This window comes from Apis laboriosa, unplaced genomic scaffold (assembly GCF_014066325.1).
Source record: "Apis laboriosa isolate Shangri-la unplaced genomic scaffold, ASM1406632v1 scaffold112_cov148, whole genome shotgun sequence".
Classification (NCBI taxonomy): domain Eukaryota; kingdom Metazoa; phylum Arthropoda; class Insecta; order Hymenoptera; family Apidae; genus Apis; species Apis laboriosa.
Genome location: NW_025220865.1, coordinates 2156255 through 2176609, shown reverse-complemented (window position 1 = coordinate 2176609; position 20355 = coordinate 2156255). Strand labels below are relative to the sequence as shown.

At 25.6% G+C, this 20355-nt stretch overlaps 1 protein-coding gene across 1 annotated transcript; it reads right to left on the bottom strand.

Annotated features, from left to right (window-relative positions):
• Window positions 1–4648: 4648 nt before the first annotated feature.
• On the bottom strand, window positions 4649–19978 carry LOC122714269 (venom allergen 3-like). The gene is made up of 6 exons (XM_043935469.1): window positions 19829–19978; window positions 14612–14782; window positions 14049–14136; window positions 11787–11919; window positions 8359–8660; window positions 4649–4800 (listed from the first exon to the last, which is right to left on the bottom strand). The coding sequence occupies exons 1-6, from the start codon at window positions 19976–19978 to the stop codon at window positions 4649–4651; spliced, it is 996 nt and encodes a 331-aa protein (XP_043791404.1).
• Window positions 19979–20355: the final 377 nt, after the last annotated feature.

The window sequence follows — 20355 nt, the reverse complement described above, 5'->3', positions numbered from 1 at the left end:
AGAAGGATAGTAATAAAGATAGAGGACACAGTAGAAGGAAGAGAGAGGATGATTGATCATCTTATCTTTAAATCCATCTATGTCTGATTTTATTGATTTAACGATTATATAAAATAATTAATATAAAATAGTAATTGTTATTTTGTTAAATATTAAATCAATGTTTGAAATATTATATCATAAATGCTATGGAATAATTAAGAAAATATTAGATAGATATTAGATATTAGGTTATGTTAGTTAATATCGATTTTGAAGATAAATCTTATTTCTCTTTCCATTTTGGAAAATATATTCTTGAAGGTTTAACACTCTGACAAGTTTAATGTTATTTAGTGTCAAGAACTTGCTATTTCTGACACCATAAAAATATGCTATATGTGAATGTGTCTAGATATAACAATAACGTGCAGCTCCACGTTTGTGTCCTGAACCTGACAACGGAATGGTTATGAGAGTTTCCAAGATGTCATTTTTCCTGTATATAAACTATTACGTGTTACATTCTACAGCGTTTCATATTGCAAATGCTAAACTTTTCTTACCACTCGAAAATATGTGTGATACGTGTTTAGATAAACTCTTCTTCGTGTCTTAAATTTCTTGAATTCTTTAAGAAAAAAATTTTTTAAAATTCTTTAAATTCTTTCAAATTATTTAAATATTGATTTTTTATTATTTTTCGTAATTCATATAAACAAAATTGATAAAAGATACGATTTCTTATAAACTTTTTTTTATCAAAAAACAAAAACTTCCCTAATAATTAGACTCCAAAATATTTTTCAAAAATTATATTTCCGATATTATTTTTTTAATTTTTTAATATTTTTCACTATAATTCATCATTCTTAATTTATATTATGTACAAAATTTTTTTTATAGATTTTTCTGAATTATACGACTAGTTACTTTTCTAATTTATCATCTTCAGTTTTACATTTCAATCAACCGAAATTTCTATCTTACACTAATTCGCATAGTTGGAAACAAGATTTTCCTCCCCCACGAAGTCTCTATTATCCCACCCCCGAAGTTACCTAATCAGGGTTCACGAAGCCACCACGTGAAATCTTGCACGATCTGACGTGGAATAGCTGCTCGTACGTGATCTCCAAGAGTTGGATATTCTCTCTCCTGGCCTCTTGGTGCCTTTCCTCGCTCTTTAGCTAGGAAGAAACACGGAGGTAGGAAAACTAATTCACTTGGTAAACAATAATTCCGTAGAGATGCGCAAACATTTGACACTTTCAATTAAGACGATATAATTGCACATGGTCGTTAACTACTTTGTATTTTGTATATCAAGCTAGAGTTTAACATACTTATATTACATTAACCATTTGGGAAAAATGAATGACATTAGTCATATCGTGCTGTATGACGCTTAATTATTTGTCTAGTTGATCGTAAAGAGTAATTTTAGAGTAAGATGAGAAAAGAGAGGAGAGAAATTCATATAAATGTGATTGTTGTTTCAATCAATATTAATTTTTTAAATTAATAAAATATAGTAAATAAATAATAATAAAATATAATATAATAAAATATAGTTTTATTAAATTTAAAAATATAAATGAGATATCCTGTATATATTTTTAGATGTTAAATAGTTAGATAAATATTCGTTGTTATGATGACTCGATGATTCAAATATCACGAAAATATTCGAAAGAAAAACTTAAGAGGATTAAAGACAAAATAGCGACGGATCAATACAATTCTTTGTTTGTTACCATCAAAAAAGGAATATTTATATCGGATTACTTTCTCTTTAAAACAAAATATTAAAATATTTTTTATAATTTTATATTTTTTTTATAATTTTATAATTATATATATATTTTTTATAATTTTTATAATTTTATATTTTTTTTGTAATAGTTTTAAAAGATAATTCAATTTTAAAAATTCAAATAAGACATCATATGTACATATATGTATATATTTACGCCATCTCAAATGGCGACGAGAGGCACGAAATGTCCCTAGATTCGGAAGGTCGCAAAAAAATTATTCCGAGAAAATTGTTTAATGTTACGAGAAAGAGAACAATATTACTTATCGCTTGAAATGTCGCGGAATAATTTAACGAGAACTGGCAATGTGCCCTTCTATTCGCAGAATGATCTCACCCGGTCCGCGATGTTCGTTTTAAATTGGAAGTCGGAAGCGGGTGAAGCCGATTGTCGGCCATATTAAATCATCTTGTTGTCGACTCCTCGCGATATCCAACTTTCTTCGTCGTTTCCATTTCAGAACATCTTCTCAACACCTCCTTAAAAAACCCTCTGGTTAAATTAAAAAACAAGACGATCACGACAAACGAGGCAAGAGTGAAGAAAGAAGCAATTTCCCTGCCGCGTGAAATGTTCATCGTGAAAAGTACCTTGACGCCTTTTCATTAACGACGCCATTCTGATTGGAACGCGATGTAAAAGTGTTTTCCATTACATTTCCAGCCCGTTTCCTCTTCAAATCGTGCTTAACACACACACATACAGAGAGAGAGAGAGAGAGAGAGAGAGAGAGAGAGAGAGAGAGAGAGAGAGAGAGAAAATAATTGTAATTTTGTGTTCGAGACATAAAATTATCGATAATTATTGATCGAGTTAATGTTAGGTTTTGCAATAAGAGTGTTTAACTTTTAAATCGTGACGAGAATTTTTAATATAGCTAATGGCGGTGTGACATCTATTTGATACATATCTAAATAGAAATGTTTAAGATCGAAGTTTTTATCTGTAAAGTGTATGAAATAAACTGGTAAATAATTCTAAGAACGATCTCTGATGTATAATGATGTATAATATATATATGTATAACATATTTGGTGTATAATAGCGTTGTTGTATTAATGGATTAGAAGTTTATAAGTTATGACAATAGATTTTAGATAATACTGTTACTATATTTTCATTTCTATTCTTTTGAAATACATAAAAAGATAATACAATGGAATATCAATGTTATATCTCTTAAATAAAAATTATTAATAAATATCAGATAATATAGAATTCAATTTATGAATATACAACATCTACTTTCTTAGAATAACTTAAAAAATAAAAGTATCAATTTATCATTTTTCTTATTATAATATATGTACAACTAACGATTATTTTAATAGAACCATCTTTGTCTATTTACACCAACTGCACCAGAATCAAAATATGATCCAAATTTCGCTTACGCGTATAGTAAGTATTTGCTCCCATCTTGGAAAGGGCAATCTGACCAATCGAACACTATTCGACGACACGTCAGGCAACAAATATGCCACGAGGAAAAACGTGGGCCGACATCGCGACCAAACAAGAAAATAACGCAAAACGGACGTCGACACCGTTCCACTTACGGAACGTCGATTTCCTCGTTTCTTCTTCGTGAAACGAAATCCACGTCCTTTTCCAGCTGTTCCCTCTACAGAGACCCTTCCTTTTCCGCCCCATAATTCTCAGCCTTGATCCTCGCTGAAATATTCATCAACCGTCTTGTCCCGATTCTCTTTTCGGTCTCTTTCAATTATCGCTCTGGACAAGTCGGGTCCGTTCCTTTTCCTCCTTTTTTTTTTCAGGTTAGGTTAGGCAGGTTCGTGTTGCCTCGTCACGGTCGTTTAATCGTAAGATCAAATTCTTGGAGTTGACAAAAAAAATAAGAGGACGGCAAATTGACCGAGTAAGAAGTCAACATGGTAGGCGATAGACGCGTTTAGTAGATCCAGGTTCCTCGTTATCGAAGTTAATGGGCCGACCCCGGTGACTATGGTATAAACAGTGGTTAACTATAATGAAAAGGTGAATAGAGATTAATAGCATCAGGGTGACACATAGTGATTGTTGGCTAGATAGGTTTTAGGAGGGAACAAAGTGGATCTCTATTATAATAGGATGATCAAAAAATTAAAGCTCTCTCGTCAATAATTTATTAGGGAGAATTTAGTCTTTTGTGATTCAATGTATTCTAAAAAAAGAAAAAAGAGAGACGGACAATATCAGACTTCGTGACTCGAGCATCTGAACTTCGGGTCAAATCGGAAGTATTCGGTTAAATGTTGATAGTTCGTATTACTAGGGATTTGACTCGGCAGTAAACAATCTGACTTCGGATCGACTCGATAATAATTAGATGCGATCGGTTAGAAAAACTGAATATAGTTGTTAAACCGATTTTAACCGATTATTGTCGTGAATAGTTATTATTATAGTATTATTAACATTTAATAAACAACAAAATAACAAGATTCAGAATTGTCTATATTGCTTATTCAAATATTAATTGTGATCTAAATAAAATATTTGGTATTTTATTTTACTTTTTGAATATATTTGCATTATTTTCATATGTAATAACAAGGAAACATCTTCCAACTGATATATCTTCCTTCAAATTTAAACATCTTCCTTCCTTTAAACATATCAAGTCAATTACTTTTTAAATGAATAATAATCTAGCTCTAATAAGATTAGTTTAGTTGTGTGACTCTTTACTTCATAGATTTGTCTTCTATATTATTTATTATATTTCATGAATGAAATATCTATTTGCTCGATTTTCATCTCCTATTATATAATTAGAATCAATTAAGATTTACCTGGTGAATATAGGTCTATTAATAGCACATCAGACAACGATGATAAGTGGACGATCACGTCAATAGGCGTATCAGAAATAATAATACTAGTTGAATAAGATAAACTGTAGATTTCAAAAATTTGTTGCTCGTTGTTCCATTGTTCTTTTTACCTCGCTTCTCTTGAACTTTACGCTGCTTTTGTGTATGCCATCCCTGAAACTTTTCTGAAAGATTCAATCAATTTTTAAAAAATTTTTTTTTTTTATATGCTTCTCTCTTTCTCTGTCTCTTTTTTTTATTAAAATGAGAATATTTTGTAGAAAACTTCAACGATCATATACATAATCATTATATTTTAAGAATAAATTTTTTCCTGATATGAAAGAAAATAATGTACTAATATTTGATTATTTATAATCAATTTATAATAATAATTTATTTTAATAAATTTTATAATTATATAGACATATACAAAAATATCGTATTTTTAAAATTAAAAATAGATTTAAATTATGTTTTAAATAGCAATGAAAATTTGCAATATGACGCAGTAAAATTTCATACACAGTCATATTTTTAACCAATGTTATTAATGAATAATAAATTATTGAAAAATAGCATACTTTTTTTAAATAACAATTTCATTACTATTTTTCTGAACTCTTTTAATCAAAATCTTTATATAAGAATATCATAAATTCGAAATAGTTTTAATTCTTCATTATGAAATATTCAACCAGTCTATTTTTCTTTTTTTTTTTTTTTTAATTAATTGAATTTAAATATATCAAAATATTAGTATAGAATTATAGAAAAAAAAAAATAACATCATTCCATATAAATTTTGCAAACAAAATCGTATATTGTCATGTGCGTTCTCTGAAAGAAATTTTCGATTGGTACTCGTTGTTTTGGTATACAAAACGAGTCACGCGATATGTCGGTTTTCTTGTTTGCTTTTTGAAAGTATGGAAGAGGGAAAATGTCGAGTCGTGGGGAAACAGCCGAGCTGTGTAAGATTTATTTGCTTACGACGTAATGTTACTACGAAGATTGATGTTTGATGCTTACTATGGATGCACAAAATATTTGTACATAATTTTTTTTTATTTTTATATTTATTTTTATATTTAACTATTCTTTTTTTTTCGTTTTATTCCATAATTACATTATAGAAAATAATATCTTTTCCTTTTTTAAATTTTTTAATAAAATAAAAAATAAAATCTTTTATTATATTTCTTTTATACGATTATTTTCAATTTTAAAAAATTCTATAAAATCCTCACAACGATTTTTTATTATCACTTATTTTATTTTCTATTCTCAATCTTCTTTTTATAAAATAAAATGTCAAAAAGAAATGTGCAATATAAAGTTACACAATACGGAAAAACTACAAATACATCTTCCTTAGAGTATCATTACACTTAAAAAGTAATAATCATAACAAGACAAACCTCGTTACACTCATTTTACAATTGAAATTGCGTGACTCGGCTCTATGCAGTAATATTTTTTCGCTCTCATTTTCTTTTCTTTACTCTTTCATCACGATTCCAGTCAATGAAATAATACACATAACGAAGAAAAAAATTAATATGTTTCAATGGAAGGATCGTGATATGATATATTCGTGATCCACGTGATTTGAGTCCATAATCATTGCGAAAATTACGTGGTCCCATCCGATTACGTATTCTACGGAAGAAAATCGTAAAGATCAAGCTAGAGCAAATGGTAGTAAAGTTCTCTGCGCGAGACAAAATTAATCCATTCGTCATTTCGATTTCTTACTTCAATTTTCAAACAGCACGCGCTATCCTATGACAGGCCAAAGAATTATGTTAACTGTGAAAACGACAATTTGATAACATCTATTCAAGTTTCCACGTAAATGAATCAATATATCCCGATATTAATTAAACTTTGACTTTCCACCATTTTGCCTGAATGATGAATCGTAATCCGTAATTATTTTCAATGGTTAGAGACGAAGAATCGCTATATATATGTTTTCTGTTTAATTGGATTATGTGCAAGAGTTTTGAATGCATGTAATTTTAATGGATATTGTTTTTTTTTTATTTGAATATTAATCATCAATGATGAATATTAATTCATCAATTGTTGTTTCATAATATTGAAATATAGGTTAGGTTATTGTGCATGAAGTAACTTTCTAACTATGTAAGATAAAAAAGATGAAACAAAACATGAAAATAATAGTTATTAATTGAGATAAAGATATTAATATAGATTTCTTTGAATGATAAGGATAATAGAGACGATTTTATCGCTTTTCATTCGTTTTAAGTTGGATTTTAAACAGAAGTGAAAATTTTCAAAGAAATACGTTTCTGAAACTACGTCGAAGTCAGAAGAAGTGACTCTGTACAGAATGCTGAATAAGATTGCTGGAAATCTCCCTTAATATTCAGTCTGCCCTCTATATCTACTTATAGAAATGTTTTGCAACTTTAAATAGCTATACCTTACAATCAGAGATAATAGGCATCTTAAAATGATTTTAAAATCGTTCAATTATCTATGAAGTTGCGAATAAATATATTTCCATTAAATAATAAAAAAAAGGAAAAATATCTTTACAAATCGAAAAAAAAGTTGAAAACATATTTAAATATGTTAATAATAATTTATCAAAGTTAAATCTTAATTATCAAAATTGTTTTCTTAAAATAAAAAAAATATTTTCAATCAACAGTAAATAATAATAGAATAGAATAATAATAGAATAAATAGAATAAACTAATAATTGTAATTTGATAAAAACAGAGAATGCACAAATGCTACAAAATCGCATAAAATCTTCTTTTATCCCTCGTATTTCAACATATGAAAAATCGATATTTTGTATACAATAAAAAAATGAAACAAATAATATAAAAACCGATGATGCATTTCATCCTTTGATAAAGTTATATTTCAATATTTACAATTTATATTTACTGTGACTGTTCTCCAGTAGATTGAACATAGAAAATCAGTCTTTCACTTAACAGTTGATTTGATTTTTATTTCATTATTTTGATACAATTTTATCGGAAAACGGAAAATATCTTTTTATTTCAATCATAGTTCAAATTTCAAATAATCCAATATCAAAAGAAAGTTAATAAATATTTATGATTTTAGATTCACATCATATCTTTTTTATTTTAATTCATAAAAAATCCATTTTATATTTTTTCCTAACCTCAATAATTTCAATTATTGCAATTATAGTTTTTTGCACAAATTTGAAGTAATTTATATATATTGCACATTCTATACTTATTTCTAGTTTTTAGAAGAAAAATAAATATACCTTTTTTTTTTTCAAATTTTTCATTTTTTTGACTTCAATCATTTCAATTATACAGTCCTACTGCAATTTATGTTCTATCTGTCACATATCCTATAATTCACAGAAAAAAGAAATCAACTTTTTATTTAAACAAACAACATTTTTCTAATGTCCATAATTTCAATCGTAAAATTCTTCACAAGCATCTAATACGTATTCCATAATGGAATGATTATATGTAGAAAATTAACTTATTATATAAATATATAAATAATACATCGAATAATCTAAACCCTGTCTCCTGTGAGACAAGCGATTCGAGCGCTCCCTGAAACGATCTCATCATTTCGTCGTCACGAAACTCGCCATAAGGAGACATAACGAGCGCGATACATAAGAAGGGCCTAAAGGGAATAAGTGAGACAGAGAAAGTAGAAGACAACAATCATGAGTTCATAGAAGAGGAAACACTTACGACATAGGGCTCGATATTGTGTGCTCCGCATCGTTCCCGCTGGACAAACAGCCGGTACACCATCTTCGTACAATTCTCTTGGTGTGTTCCAATCAAGAGGGCCATAATTGCACACGAGAGCCTCCACACGAACTTCTCCGTATGCAATGGCTATTGTATGTTCGGTTGACGACGTCGCCATGTTTTTGACTTTGAATCTCGATCGCTGTGTGTAAATTGCACGACCGCAACCGATCCGGCTGATTGTCGACAACGCGAATGGAATGTAAGGCAAGTTACTTTTTGCGACGAAATTCACCAATCTAGAATGAATAAATTGAAGTATCTATCTTAATATAAATCATTTATTATAAAAGTTTATTCATTTTTTTCGTAACATTTCCATCGAAATCAAATAATGATATACAATGAACGTTGTTTAAAACGAAAATAGAGATCTAAGTGGGAATAGAATTGAAAAGATTATTAATTAAATATCAATTCTACTAGTTCATGAATATCTACTTACATTGCTAGATAATAGTAGAAAATGATAAAATTCTGAAAATATTGGCCAATTTGAATTCCGATTTTTAAATAATAATATGTTTGAATTTAAATGCGTACTATAAATTCAAATATATATATGCGTGAATTAATAAAAAAAATAGAAAAAAATAAATTTAATCCTAAAAGAGGTAGCAATATATATAGATTAGAATATTACATTATTAATTTATTTAATATGTAAATTATTTTGTATCAGTTATTATTCTTTGAATCATTTAAAAACTCTATTATTATTATCTCTATTATTACTATCTATTTATTCATTCTCATTTAATTTGATTCAATGAAAATTAATTAACTACTCTATCAAAATATAATTACTAGTACTAATGTATATATATCTAGTCTTAAATTTCAAATGAACAGAAATATCTATTGATTACTATAATTACTATAATAATTCTATAATATATATTAAAATATATTATATTTTAATTATATACAAATAAATGAATTTCAAAATATAAAATTAATTATTAAAGAATTTTATTTATTAATTGTATCCTCTGCAGGATAAAAATTATTATCACCAAATTATTTTCAATATCATTAATAATATTCTTATTAGATTTAAAAAAAAAAAAAAGTGATCAATTTTTACTTGTTTTCTTAGGTAAAATCAAATCTCTACAATGAAATCCATCTATCCTATATAGATAGTTAAATGAAACATAGAGAGAGTAATAGAAAGAAAGAGATAAAAGTATAAAGAAAAGAGCCAGGATTATAGGAATAGTGGAGAAAGAATCAATGTAAACCTTTGGCCAAATTCAAAGGCGAGTTAACAGTGTCTACACATACTGGATCGACTATTCACAAAGTGAAAGCCTTGGCACATAAAAGTCGTTTCGATCAATTCAACTTAGGCTATTGCCACAGTGCTCAGAATGACAATACGTGTGGATTTTCTCGCGAACTTGCGCACACATTTACACGGTATTCGACGTGTATCATTTAGGTAAGTGCATATACAGAAATATATCACAATGAAAGAACTTGTATCTTTTGATTTCTTTTGTATTTCTTCTGACTTTACTTTTGATCGAAAATTGAAAGGAAATCATTCAAATTTCATTAAATATGATTTAATGATGTTAACTCGTTGATTGTTTTCCATTGCACGAAAGTTAGGTTATATTTTATTATGCAAATGAATATTATTATAATAATATTTTGTTTGAATAATTTTTAAAATTGAATTTTTACTTTTATTTAAAAATAAATTTATTTGAAATTTTTATTTAAAATTGTATATAAATTTAAATTATATATTGCTTCATTATAATTATTAAAATAAAATTTTGGCGAAATTATTGGAATTTTTAATTTTTCAAATTATTTAATTATTATATTTATTATAAGAAAAAATTTTTTAAACAAAAATTGATAGTATTGAATATTATATTTTTCTATTCAACGATAAATTATGTAAAAAATTTCGAGATAAAAATTATATTATAAACGGAAATAACATCAAAAAGTCATGTTTTATTTCACATTTTTCATTTTTTTGCGTTTCGAATCGTCCTTAATGCAAATAGTGAATTTTCCCAATGAAATCTTACCAATGTGATTAATGTATACCTATTTTTTTTAATTTGTTTTTTTAACGATATTTCTCACTTCCTTTTTTTTTTTTTTTTTTTAATCTTTTTAATCAAATCCTATTTATCTTGTTAAATTACAAGCCATACGTACTTACATGTCAATCGTTTGTAAGCAATAAATCTTTACAAATATGTTTGCTAGAATCACTAATTTCAGAAAATCAAATAGAAGAAAAATATATTTAAGATTTAATGGTACTTATATTACTACTTAAAATTTTAATGTTCAGTTTTAAATTTAGCAATTTTTTTTTTATCTCTTTGGATATATTATAAAATTAAATTCTAAATTATGTAAAAACAAGATTTAAAACTATTTAAAATATTTAAAAAAATTTTTAGATTTTTATATGATATGATATAAATTAAAAATTGAATCATTTAATTATAAAAATTGCAATAAAAATGTAATAATACTATAATTTAGAACTTTAAAGATAAAAAATCTTTCTCAAAATAATTCTACAATTGATTGTAAAATATTTATAAAGATATATTTTGAATATTTATTGAATATTTATTTCATTTTCAAATATTAAATTGCTGTTAATTATCTCAAATTTCATCAATTAATTATACTCATTATTTAAACATCGAATAATTCAAACTTTGCCATATAAAATTTTTATTTTTAAACTCATATTTTAAAACAGATTTACGATTATTTAATTTAAATTTTTTTGACATTCGAATGATCTATATATTAATTATAGAACATGACATATATCAATATATATATATATTGAAAATCTTTTTATTACTCGTTTATCAATTTTTTATGCCAGGTATTCTTGGAGTTTTTGCAAACTCAATTATTCCTCCACGGCCGATAAAATCTTCAATTACTCCAGACAACGAATTATTTTGGTACTTTGATCTCGAGCAAAAGAAACAAAAAAAGGAAACAAAATTTTTAAACAATTCTTTAAAAGTGAATTCTTAATTGAAAGTAATGGTGGCAAAATTTAAAGTATTAAATATTTTAAAATATATGTGTATATATATAATTATTATGCAGATATCATGTTGAAAAAATTAATTTTGACTTTGTACAATTCTTTCGAGTTCAAAGAAAGAAAAAAAAAAAAACTCAAAAAAACCATCATATAAATAAAATTTAATTTAACGAGACACGTTACAATTGAACGTAATGCACAGATATACAATGAAATTTCTAATACCAAGTTTATTTTCGTAAAAAAAAGAGAGAGAAAGAAAAAATATATAAAATAAAAAAAAAATGATATCGGTGCGAAAATATAATGAGCTCACCCGAATTCCGCTGAATCGAAATCTTCTACTTCGTCGTACCAAGATTGAATATGAAAGCGAATCCTTGCGATAGATGACAGGTTTCCCATGTTATCTATCTCGAAAATGTGCACATTCTGCCATACTCCAAATCCTGCAAAAAAAATATATTTATGATATAATATTTATATCTAGAATAATTATAATATCTCGCAAATTAATTAAAAATATTTGCAGTGATAACATAATATCTAATAGGTAATATAAACATTTATGAAGTTAAAGTTATTATATATGTTAAAAGATCATATTTATTCTACATGTTTAAAGATCCTTGGTTCTACATATGAAAACAATATAGAAGACAATAATGAAGACAAATAACTATAGAAGGTTTTAATACAATTTTAATTGATTTTATGATTTCACGTAATTTTTGTTTTAAATTTTTGTTTTAAATTTATTTAATTTAGAACCTAATCTAGAAATCAATTCCACTCAATAAACATAGATTTAATCTAGAATCCAATTGTATTTAACGAAACAAGGGAATCAACTTTGAAATTATAGCCAATGAAATTAATGAACTAACTTAGGAATTGTAAGTAGAACTTTGATCAGAAACTAAGGAATCAATTTAGGAATTATATCCAATGGAATTAAGGACCTAACTTAAGAACTTTACTGATTGAATTGTATCTTACAGATTTAGAGAATTAATTTCCACTGTGACTTTGTGTGATTTTCAAATGATTTTGAGAATCAAACTAGGAATTGTATCTTAGAACCTAGAGAACCAATCTACACAAATAGAAAAATTTGTCAGATGTGATTCACATGTGACTGATCTCCCATTTATTTCAATCTCATATCTCCAGATCGTTTTAATAAAAGATATCCTGGTCATTGGATTGGTAAAAGAGAACCAACTGCATGACCCACATGCTCCTCAAGTTTCATTCTTTCAGATTTTTTTTGTACGAAGGTGATTTGACCAACTTATCCGCTAGAAAAAACTTGAATGAGACAAAATCGAGAATATTGAAATGTTAATGAAAAAATAAAAAATTAGAGGTAAATGTCTTTTTTGCAAAATTATTAGTATTATTAATATTATATACATAATTTTATTCTTGATCAATAAGTATTTTTTTTAAATTCTTTTTTTATTAATAATAAAAAAATAAAATTACATACTTTTTGATCAGGAATTTCTACAGTTACTAAATATTTTTCCAGTTTCATCATACATTTTTCTATATGAAATTCTTTTCATAATTATTTGTTTATACACATTTTATACACATTTTAAAATATTTTATTTTACACACTGGAATTATTGTAATTTTATCGTATTTTTATTGTTTATTCTTTATTTCATATTGTACTTTATTTTAAATTGATTGAATCAACAAGTATGATTTAATAATAAAAAACGTAACTCGCATTTTAAATTAGCAATATTTTTCCTTTATTACTGATGTATATATATATACGAAAGAGAAGTAAATAAGCTTTTTATTCGTGTCACTTTATTTATTTTCTTCAATTTTCGTTAAGATATTCGAAACATTTCCAGATAAAAAAAATTCCATGAATTTATAAATTTTAATTTTCATATGTTTCAATCAGTTTTTCTTTTTAGATAATTTTATTTTATCTATATATAAATAAATATATAGATAATAAATAAATTTGAAAACTATATAATTAAATACTAAACGATATAATTTCTAAAAATTCTAAAAATTTGTATTACCAACTATTGGAAAACAAATAAAAAATTTTTAAACAAAAGTTAATAATTTTGAACAAGCTTAAAGAAATTATTTCTGAAAAAAAATGATTCAAATATCATAATTAATATATTTGATGATTACAAGCATACAATAATTCCGTCTTTACAAAATATCCGTCTAGATATTTGATAATCGTTTGTCTTGCAGATCAAACTCATCCAAGAGTATCCATCGCAATAGACAATAAACCAAATGAAATTTCTCCCTTTTACAAGCGCCACTATCGTTTTTGCGGCTTACGATTGCAAATTGAAACGAAGCCAAAACGAATTATAAGGGGATGGAAAAGGAAGAAGATAGGGTGGAAGAGAGTGGTATTCGTAAACAAGGAGAGAAATTGCGATAAAAAAAGGAGAACGCACAGACACATTGATCTTGTTACAGAAGGAACAATTTCGTGTTCGAACGTATACGCGATGGATATTGAAAAATGATAGGGACGACTAAGGGAAATGAAAAATGATATATATCCGTGGGAGTTACTTGCCAACATCTCTGCACTGATCTTTCTCGAGAAGATTGCACTGTACCACCCATCGTCTCGCGATAAGAGCAAGTTCGTCATCCCACATCTGTCAAAATAAATATCCCCATTAGATTCGAATACGAATGATTATTTTTATAGAAAATCGATTAACTTTTACATGATGTTTCATTTTTATTAATAGTAATATGATATCAGTTGAAATGAATACAAATATATTTCTTTTATATGGAATAATAATTTTTTAAACACTAGAAATAATTGCTCAATAATATTTTAATGAATTTGAATTTATATTGATCAGTTTAATAATCAAAGAATATTTAAAATAATAGCATAAAGATATACATATATATTTAGATAAGAGTAAAAATTGTATTAAATAAAAGCAGAAACAAAAGAGATTTATGAAATAAGAATGAGAAATAGCTGGATTTATAGACATGTAGGAAAGTTGATATTTTTTTAGATAATTCAATATCTGAATGATTGTTCATTTTTTTTCTTTTTTTTTCTTTTTTTATGACCATAGGCATTATGGTTTAATCTAAATTAAATCTTACCACTTCCATCATAAATTTTGCTGGACGTTGTGGACCTGGATTTCCTCGTATTTCTTTCCCACTTGCCACAGTATTGCGATAAGTATTGTGCCAATGGAGTATAGTTTCAATATCTTTGTCGTCCAGATCAGCATGCTGAAGGTTTATACATCTAATGCCATCAGTATCGAGCTAAGAAAATGACGTATTAGATACCTATTGAAATTTTATTAATAATTCAACATTAGGAATAATAATTATTTTAACAATATATATATAATTTGTTATATCAATTTTGAAAATAAAATCGATAAAATATTCTAATATTTAAGTAGAGATTGTCTCAAATGTTGAGAATCTGAGTTTCAAGATTCGTTGGAAATATTCGCGTGAGATTAGATATCTACTAAAATCAGAAAATACTATTATCTACTATTGATCTATTACTAAGATCCTGAAAGATTCATTTTTGGATCTGCTTGGACGATCGGATAATCTTAGATTTTTAAATTAAATTGAATTATCGAGATCTTGTTCGATTTCATCTGAATCTTTCTAATCTATCTTGAAAAAATTATATACTATTTTTGTATACTATTTTTATAATTGTGTAGTAATTATATATATTTATAATATAATATAAAATAAATAATTATAATTATAATTATATTATGATATATATTGAGATACTTTCTAAAAATTGTTCAAGATTGAACTCGAATAGAATCAGAATGTCAATATATCACGACATTTTTCAAATTGAATCATTGAATTATGAATTTCATAAAAATAACCTGTTCAAAATTTTCATAGTGAAGAGTGCTATCGAATTTAGTGGAAAGATACTGGAAGTAGATATTTTCTTTAGGCAAAGCTTTGATGTGTTGCTTCATCAGATTCGCTTTGATGTGTAGAGGAAGTATTTTTACTTGAGTTTATCATGAACACGTAGTATATTTTTTATAACTAGAAAAAACAAATTTTTTTATATAAAAAAATTTATATACACAATGACTAATAAAAACTACATTTGTAATACCTTAAATAATAGAAACAAGGTAGATTAATGAAAAAATGCTATAAAATTTACAAAATAATTGAAATGAAAATCACAGAGAATACTAAAAACTACTGCAAAAACTTAGATTAAAGGGAAATAACAACAGAGAGCTATCGAACTAATGGTATTTAATCGAAAGGTTTCTTCTCAGCTGTTTTCTGTATTGTCATTGATTGAGCGTATAAAAAAGACTACTGTCCTATTCATCTTTTTCGAGTTTAAATAACCAGTTTATAGTCTTTTATTCTGACGAAAGTAAAAATAAATTTTTGAAATATTTAAAAAAGGCTAAAAAAAATTTAACATAAAATTGTTATCGTATATTGATAATTAATTTACATATATAAGCAAAATTTATTATATATATTTTATTTCAAATTATCTTATTTAAATTGTTATAATTATATAATATTATGTGACACGTACACAATTGAAAACAGTTACAAAGTACTAGATGGTCACGTATAATGTAATCTGTTTCTAACATATCCATATTTCAAAAGTTCGATTTCAACGATATGAATATAATACATATAGTATAATTTATGTATCGAGTATAAATCATTGTAACTAAAATATTGAACACGACAGCGAAATGTGGTCTTCCAATATATGTATGTTGATATAGGTAAGAAACTTTCATAGAAACGTATTCTATGCTGAATATATTTCTAACAAAAATTATTAGAATCATCGTAACAATTTTAATTAAATAAAATAATAAATGAAAGTTTATTATTTATAAAGTACAAATATTGAAAATAATTATTGTATTATTATTGATATTCTATTATTTTATCATAACATTATATTTTATTTATTTCATTTAAATATTATATATCTATATAAAAATTAATTTATATAAAAAAATAAATAAAAATAAATAATTATATAAATATATATATAATATATATATTATATATTTTAAATTGAATAATGATTTTATGAAAAAGCCAGCAGATCCGAAATTTTGAGAAGAAAAAATTTGATACGCAAACGGTGCTAAAATAGAAGAAAGTTAACGTAATTGGTACAAATGATGTTAAGGAATGGCATCGTTATTCGAAATTCCATAGATCGTAATTTCACACATATATGTACACCGATAGTCATCGTTAATACAGTATTCGACTCTTTACCGCGAAAGGTATTTTCGATATATCGCGTACTTGACATCGTTATTTTCTCGCTTCATAAATTTAAACCAGTTGAAATTTTGCGCTGCCCGATCCAACGTCGAAACTTCTTGTCGCATTTCACACCAATGTGCATACGAAATATATGAAATAATAATTCATTTCTAAAAAGTTGAGTAACAAAATATAACCATTATTTAATTTTGTTTTGTTGAATAAATTAGTTAGTGGAATTTAAGAAATATTAAAAATTAATATAATCATCAAGCATATTATTAAAAAAAAAATTAATTTGGAAATACTATTTGCTAATCTAATATTTGACATGATATAAAAATAATAATATATGTCCTTTCCTATTGAATATTTCATTTGATTCCGTATTATATACAATTATATAAACAACTCTTTGTTATTAATAATAAATCGCAATTCCAAAAATAACGCCTAAAGCAGAGAAAACGTGACATAGTAATTGCAATAATGATATTTTAATTTATGAGAATCATTTTCAAAAAGATATGATATATAGAACTTTTATAAAGGAACTTTATTCAAATTAAATCATCTCAAGATAAAAGTACTCGAAAAAAATAAAATTTTTCATGTATACTTTCAGAATCAAAAATTTTATATTATAGAAGATGACAATGCAATAATTACGCTTTATTTATTTATCTATTATTAAATTAATTATTTGAATAAAATATTTTATTATATCTATATTGTGAACTAATCTTTCGACTTTAACTTAATTTACTCTTAATTCAAACTTCAATTGATATTGAATTTTTAAATCACTGTGTTAAATTTAAATTGAATTATTTCTTAAACCAATAAGAAATTTTCATCGATATATATTTATTAATTAAAATATTTCTAAATATTTATCAGAAATAAAAATTTAATATTATACAAAAGATAGGATATGACTACAAAATAATATTGTTACACAAAATTCAATGAAAGATTATGGATTTTTTACAATTTTTCACTTTCATCAACATCAAGATGGTAGCACTGACGTGCATCTGGCGACAGTTCATATTTGACGCGAATTAACATTCGTCTTAAGAATTCACATTTTTCTATAAAATTTCGAGGGTTGAATGTGTTCGCGTTATTCTTCACGAGTAGTGGCACGATCTTCTAATCTGAAAATGTACACCGAGATTAAACGCATTGTGTGCGTGATACCGGATCGACAATAATGAGTAGTGTCGTCGTTCCGAATTTCTTGTTGCGCAATTCGCACCTTCAATAGATTTTTATATTCTCGATTCGCTAATTTCGGTCATATTTATTATCGCCGATATCGTATCGTTCGTTCATCTCAAAATAAAAATTTCGATGAGACAATAATAAAAAAAAAAGAAAATCAATGTTGAAAAAGAATATGATTATCCGTTCGCAAAATAATATTAGAAATTGTGAAAATTAAGGTTAGAAAATGATTTTCATATTACAACGTTATTTCATATGGCACTAAAAACAAGGTATGTCTTCTTTTTCTTTAATGAAATTATCAAAAAATTTTATATTTCATATTATTATAAAAAAATGAAATCATTTATTAAGATCTATTCTACATTAATTATTATCAGTTAAAAAACATTAGGAGAGCAAATAGCAATGAAACTATTGGATTCTTAAATAAAATAATTCTTAATAGGCAAGAAGTTATATTTCATTTTTCATTAAGTAGAAAATACAACGATCGAAGTTATATTAAATTAAGGTAATATAATAAATAAAAAATATCTTGTGTATTTCATGTGTTCAAATTTGCAACTACTAAGGTCTAATATTTTTGTATTCTTGCCTATTAAATTTTTTTTGAAAAATATTGTAATGAAAGATTATAAAAACTTTATGATAAATAATAATATAATAATTAAAAAATATTTTACTTTAACATTTTTATTTTTGAACTGTTTTTTTAATTTCATGTTTAGTTTTCAATTGTTATAATTTAATGATACATATTTGATAAATTATGAATTCAATAGAAAATAAACAATAGATGATTAATGATCAATAATCTTATTCAGCAGTTTCTGATTCGTCAAATCAGTCAATTAAACGGATAAAATTACCACGTTTACTCGGAATGATTAATATTTACCATGTTAATGAAAAATTTCATCGATAGAATAAATAAATGACATTGACATCATATAAGTCAATATAGAAGATATGTATTAAAATTGGCCAATTCAATGATAATTTCATTTCATTTCCATCTCAAATTATGATGGTTTATTTAATGTGTATTAATTAGGATTATATATTACCATACAATTAATTTGTAATTAATTGTTTAAAATTATAAAAGAATTTATAAGAAAGAAATATAGAGTTAAAATAAATAAAATTTTAATTAAAATTTTACAATAAAATTTTATATAATCTATAAAATATATTATATCAATTTTAAATAATCCATAATTCAATTAATTTTCATTTGTAGATATTTTAAATTAAATTTGCTATTCATAATATTCGTTTACTTTACATTATTACATCCTCCTCTCTCTTCTCACTTTTTTTATATTTTATTTTATATTTTAATATTAAATAATTATTATTATATGTAAATATTTATGCAAATTTATATTTTTAAAAGAAATTCTATAAGAAATATAATAATTTCCAATTGTTAAATTGTGAGATTTTTAAAATTATTATTAAAAATGATGAAAAATACACTTATTTTCATTTATAAATATTTAATAACTATTAAAAAAATTATATTTGTTTCTAATAAATTATTATTATATCCAAAGTTAATTCATTATACTTTCTGAAAACTTAATTTTTTTTTATCACATTCGAAGTCTATTTCTGAATACTTAATTTTAACTATAAGAAATGAAAATCTATTCAAATAATAAATGTACAATTCTACGTACAAATAACAATTCTTGTAAAAACAAATCGAATACAAAAAAATGAAAACATGAGATCCAATGATATTCCGAACAAGTCCCCATATTTATTAAATAAATAAATCGAGTCACCGAAATATTATTATGTACGTACCGGAAATCGGCACATGGTGTGATTGGGGCAAATACGACAGTAAGGATTGTTCTCGAGGTTTATCGGGAACGATGATATTGTCCCCGTTAGTGAGCAATCACAGTAGCCCGTTAAGAACAATAAGAAGCAGAACCAGATATGACCTGTCATTCCGTCGGTTTTCGTCGTATGTTTCAACAGCCAAAAATTCACCACGACATTTTATCTTTTGCGTTTCACTACTGTCCGGGTAATCTCGCCGCTATCTTCACCCCGGAGCGATGTTTTCCGAATCGATTTTCCAATGAAACAGTGACAAGCCAGCCCCGCGACGGAGGATAATATTTTTCCTTCCGGAAATGATGTTCGTTAATAATGTTCGACCACACGTTCCGGTAAGTCTGTCAATTATGACTGTACAGGCATGCCTATGCAGGCCTACCAATACATGTGTATGATAAAACTGTGCATTATTTTGGCCTATACAAGACAACCGAAGCAAATATGAAAAATCATTCGATATTCAAGATGGCGTAATCGTTTATTAT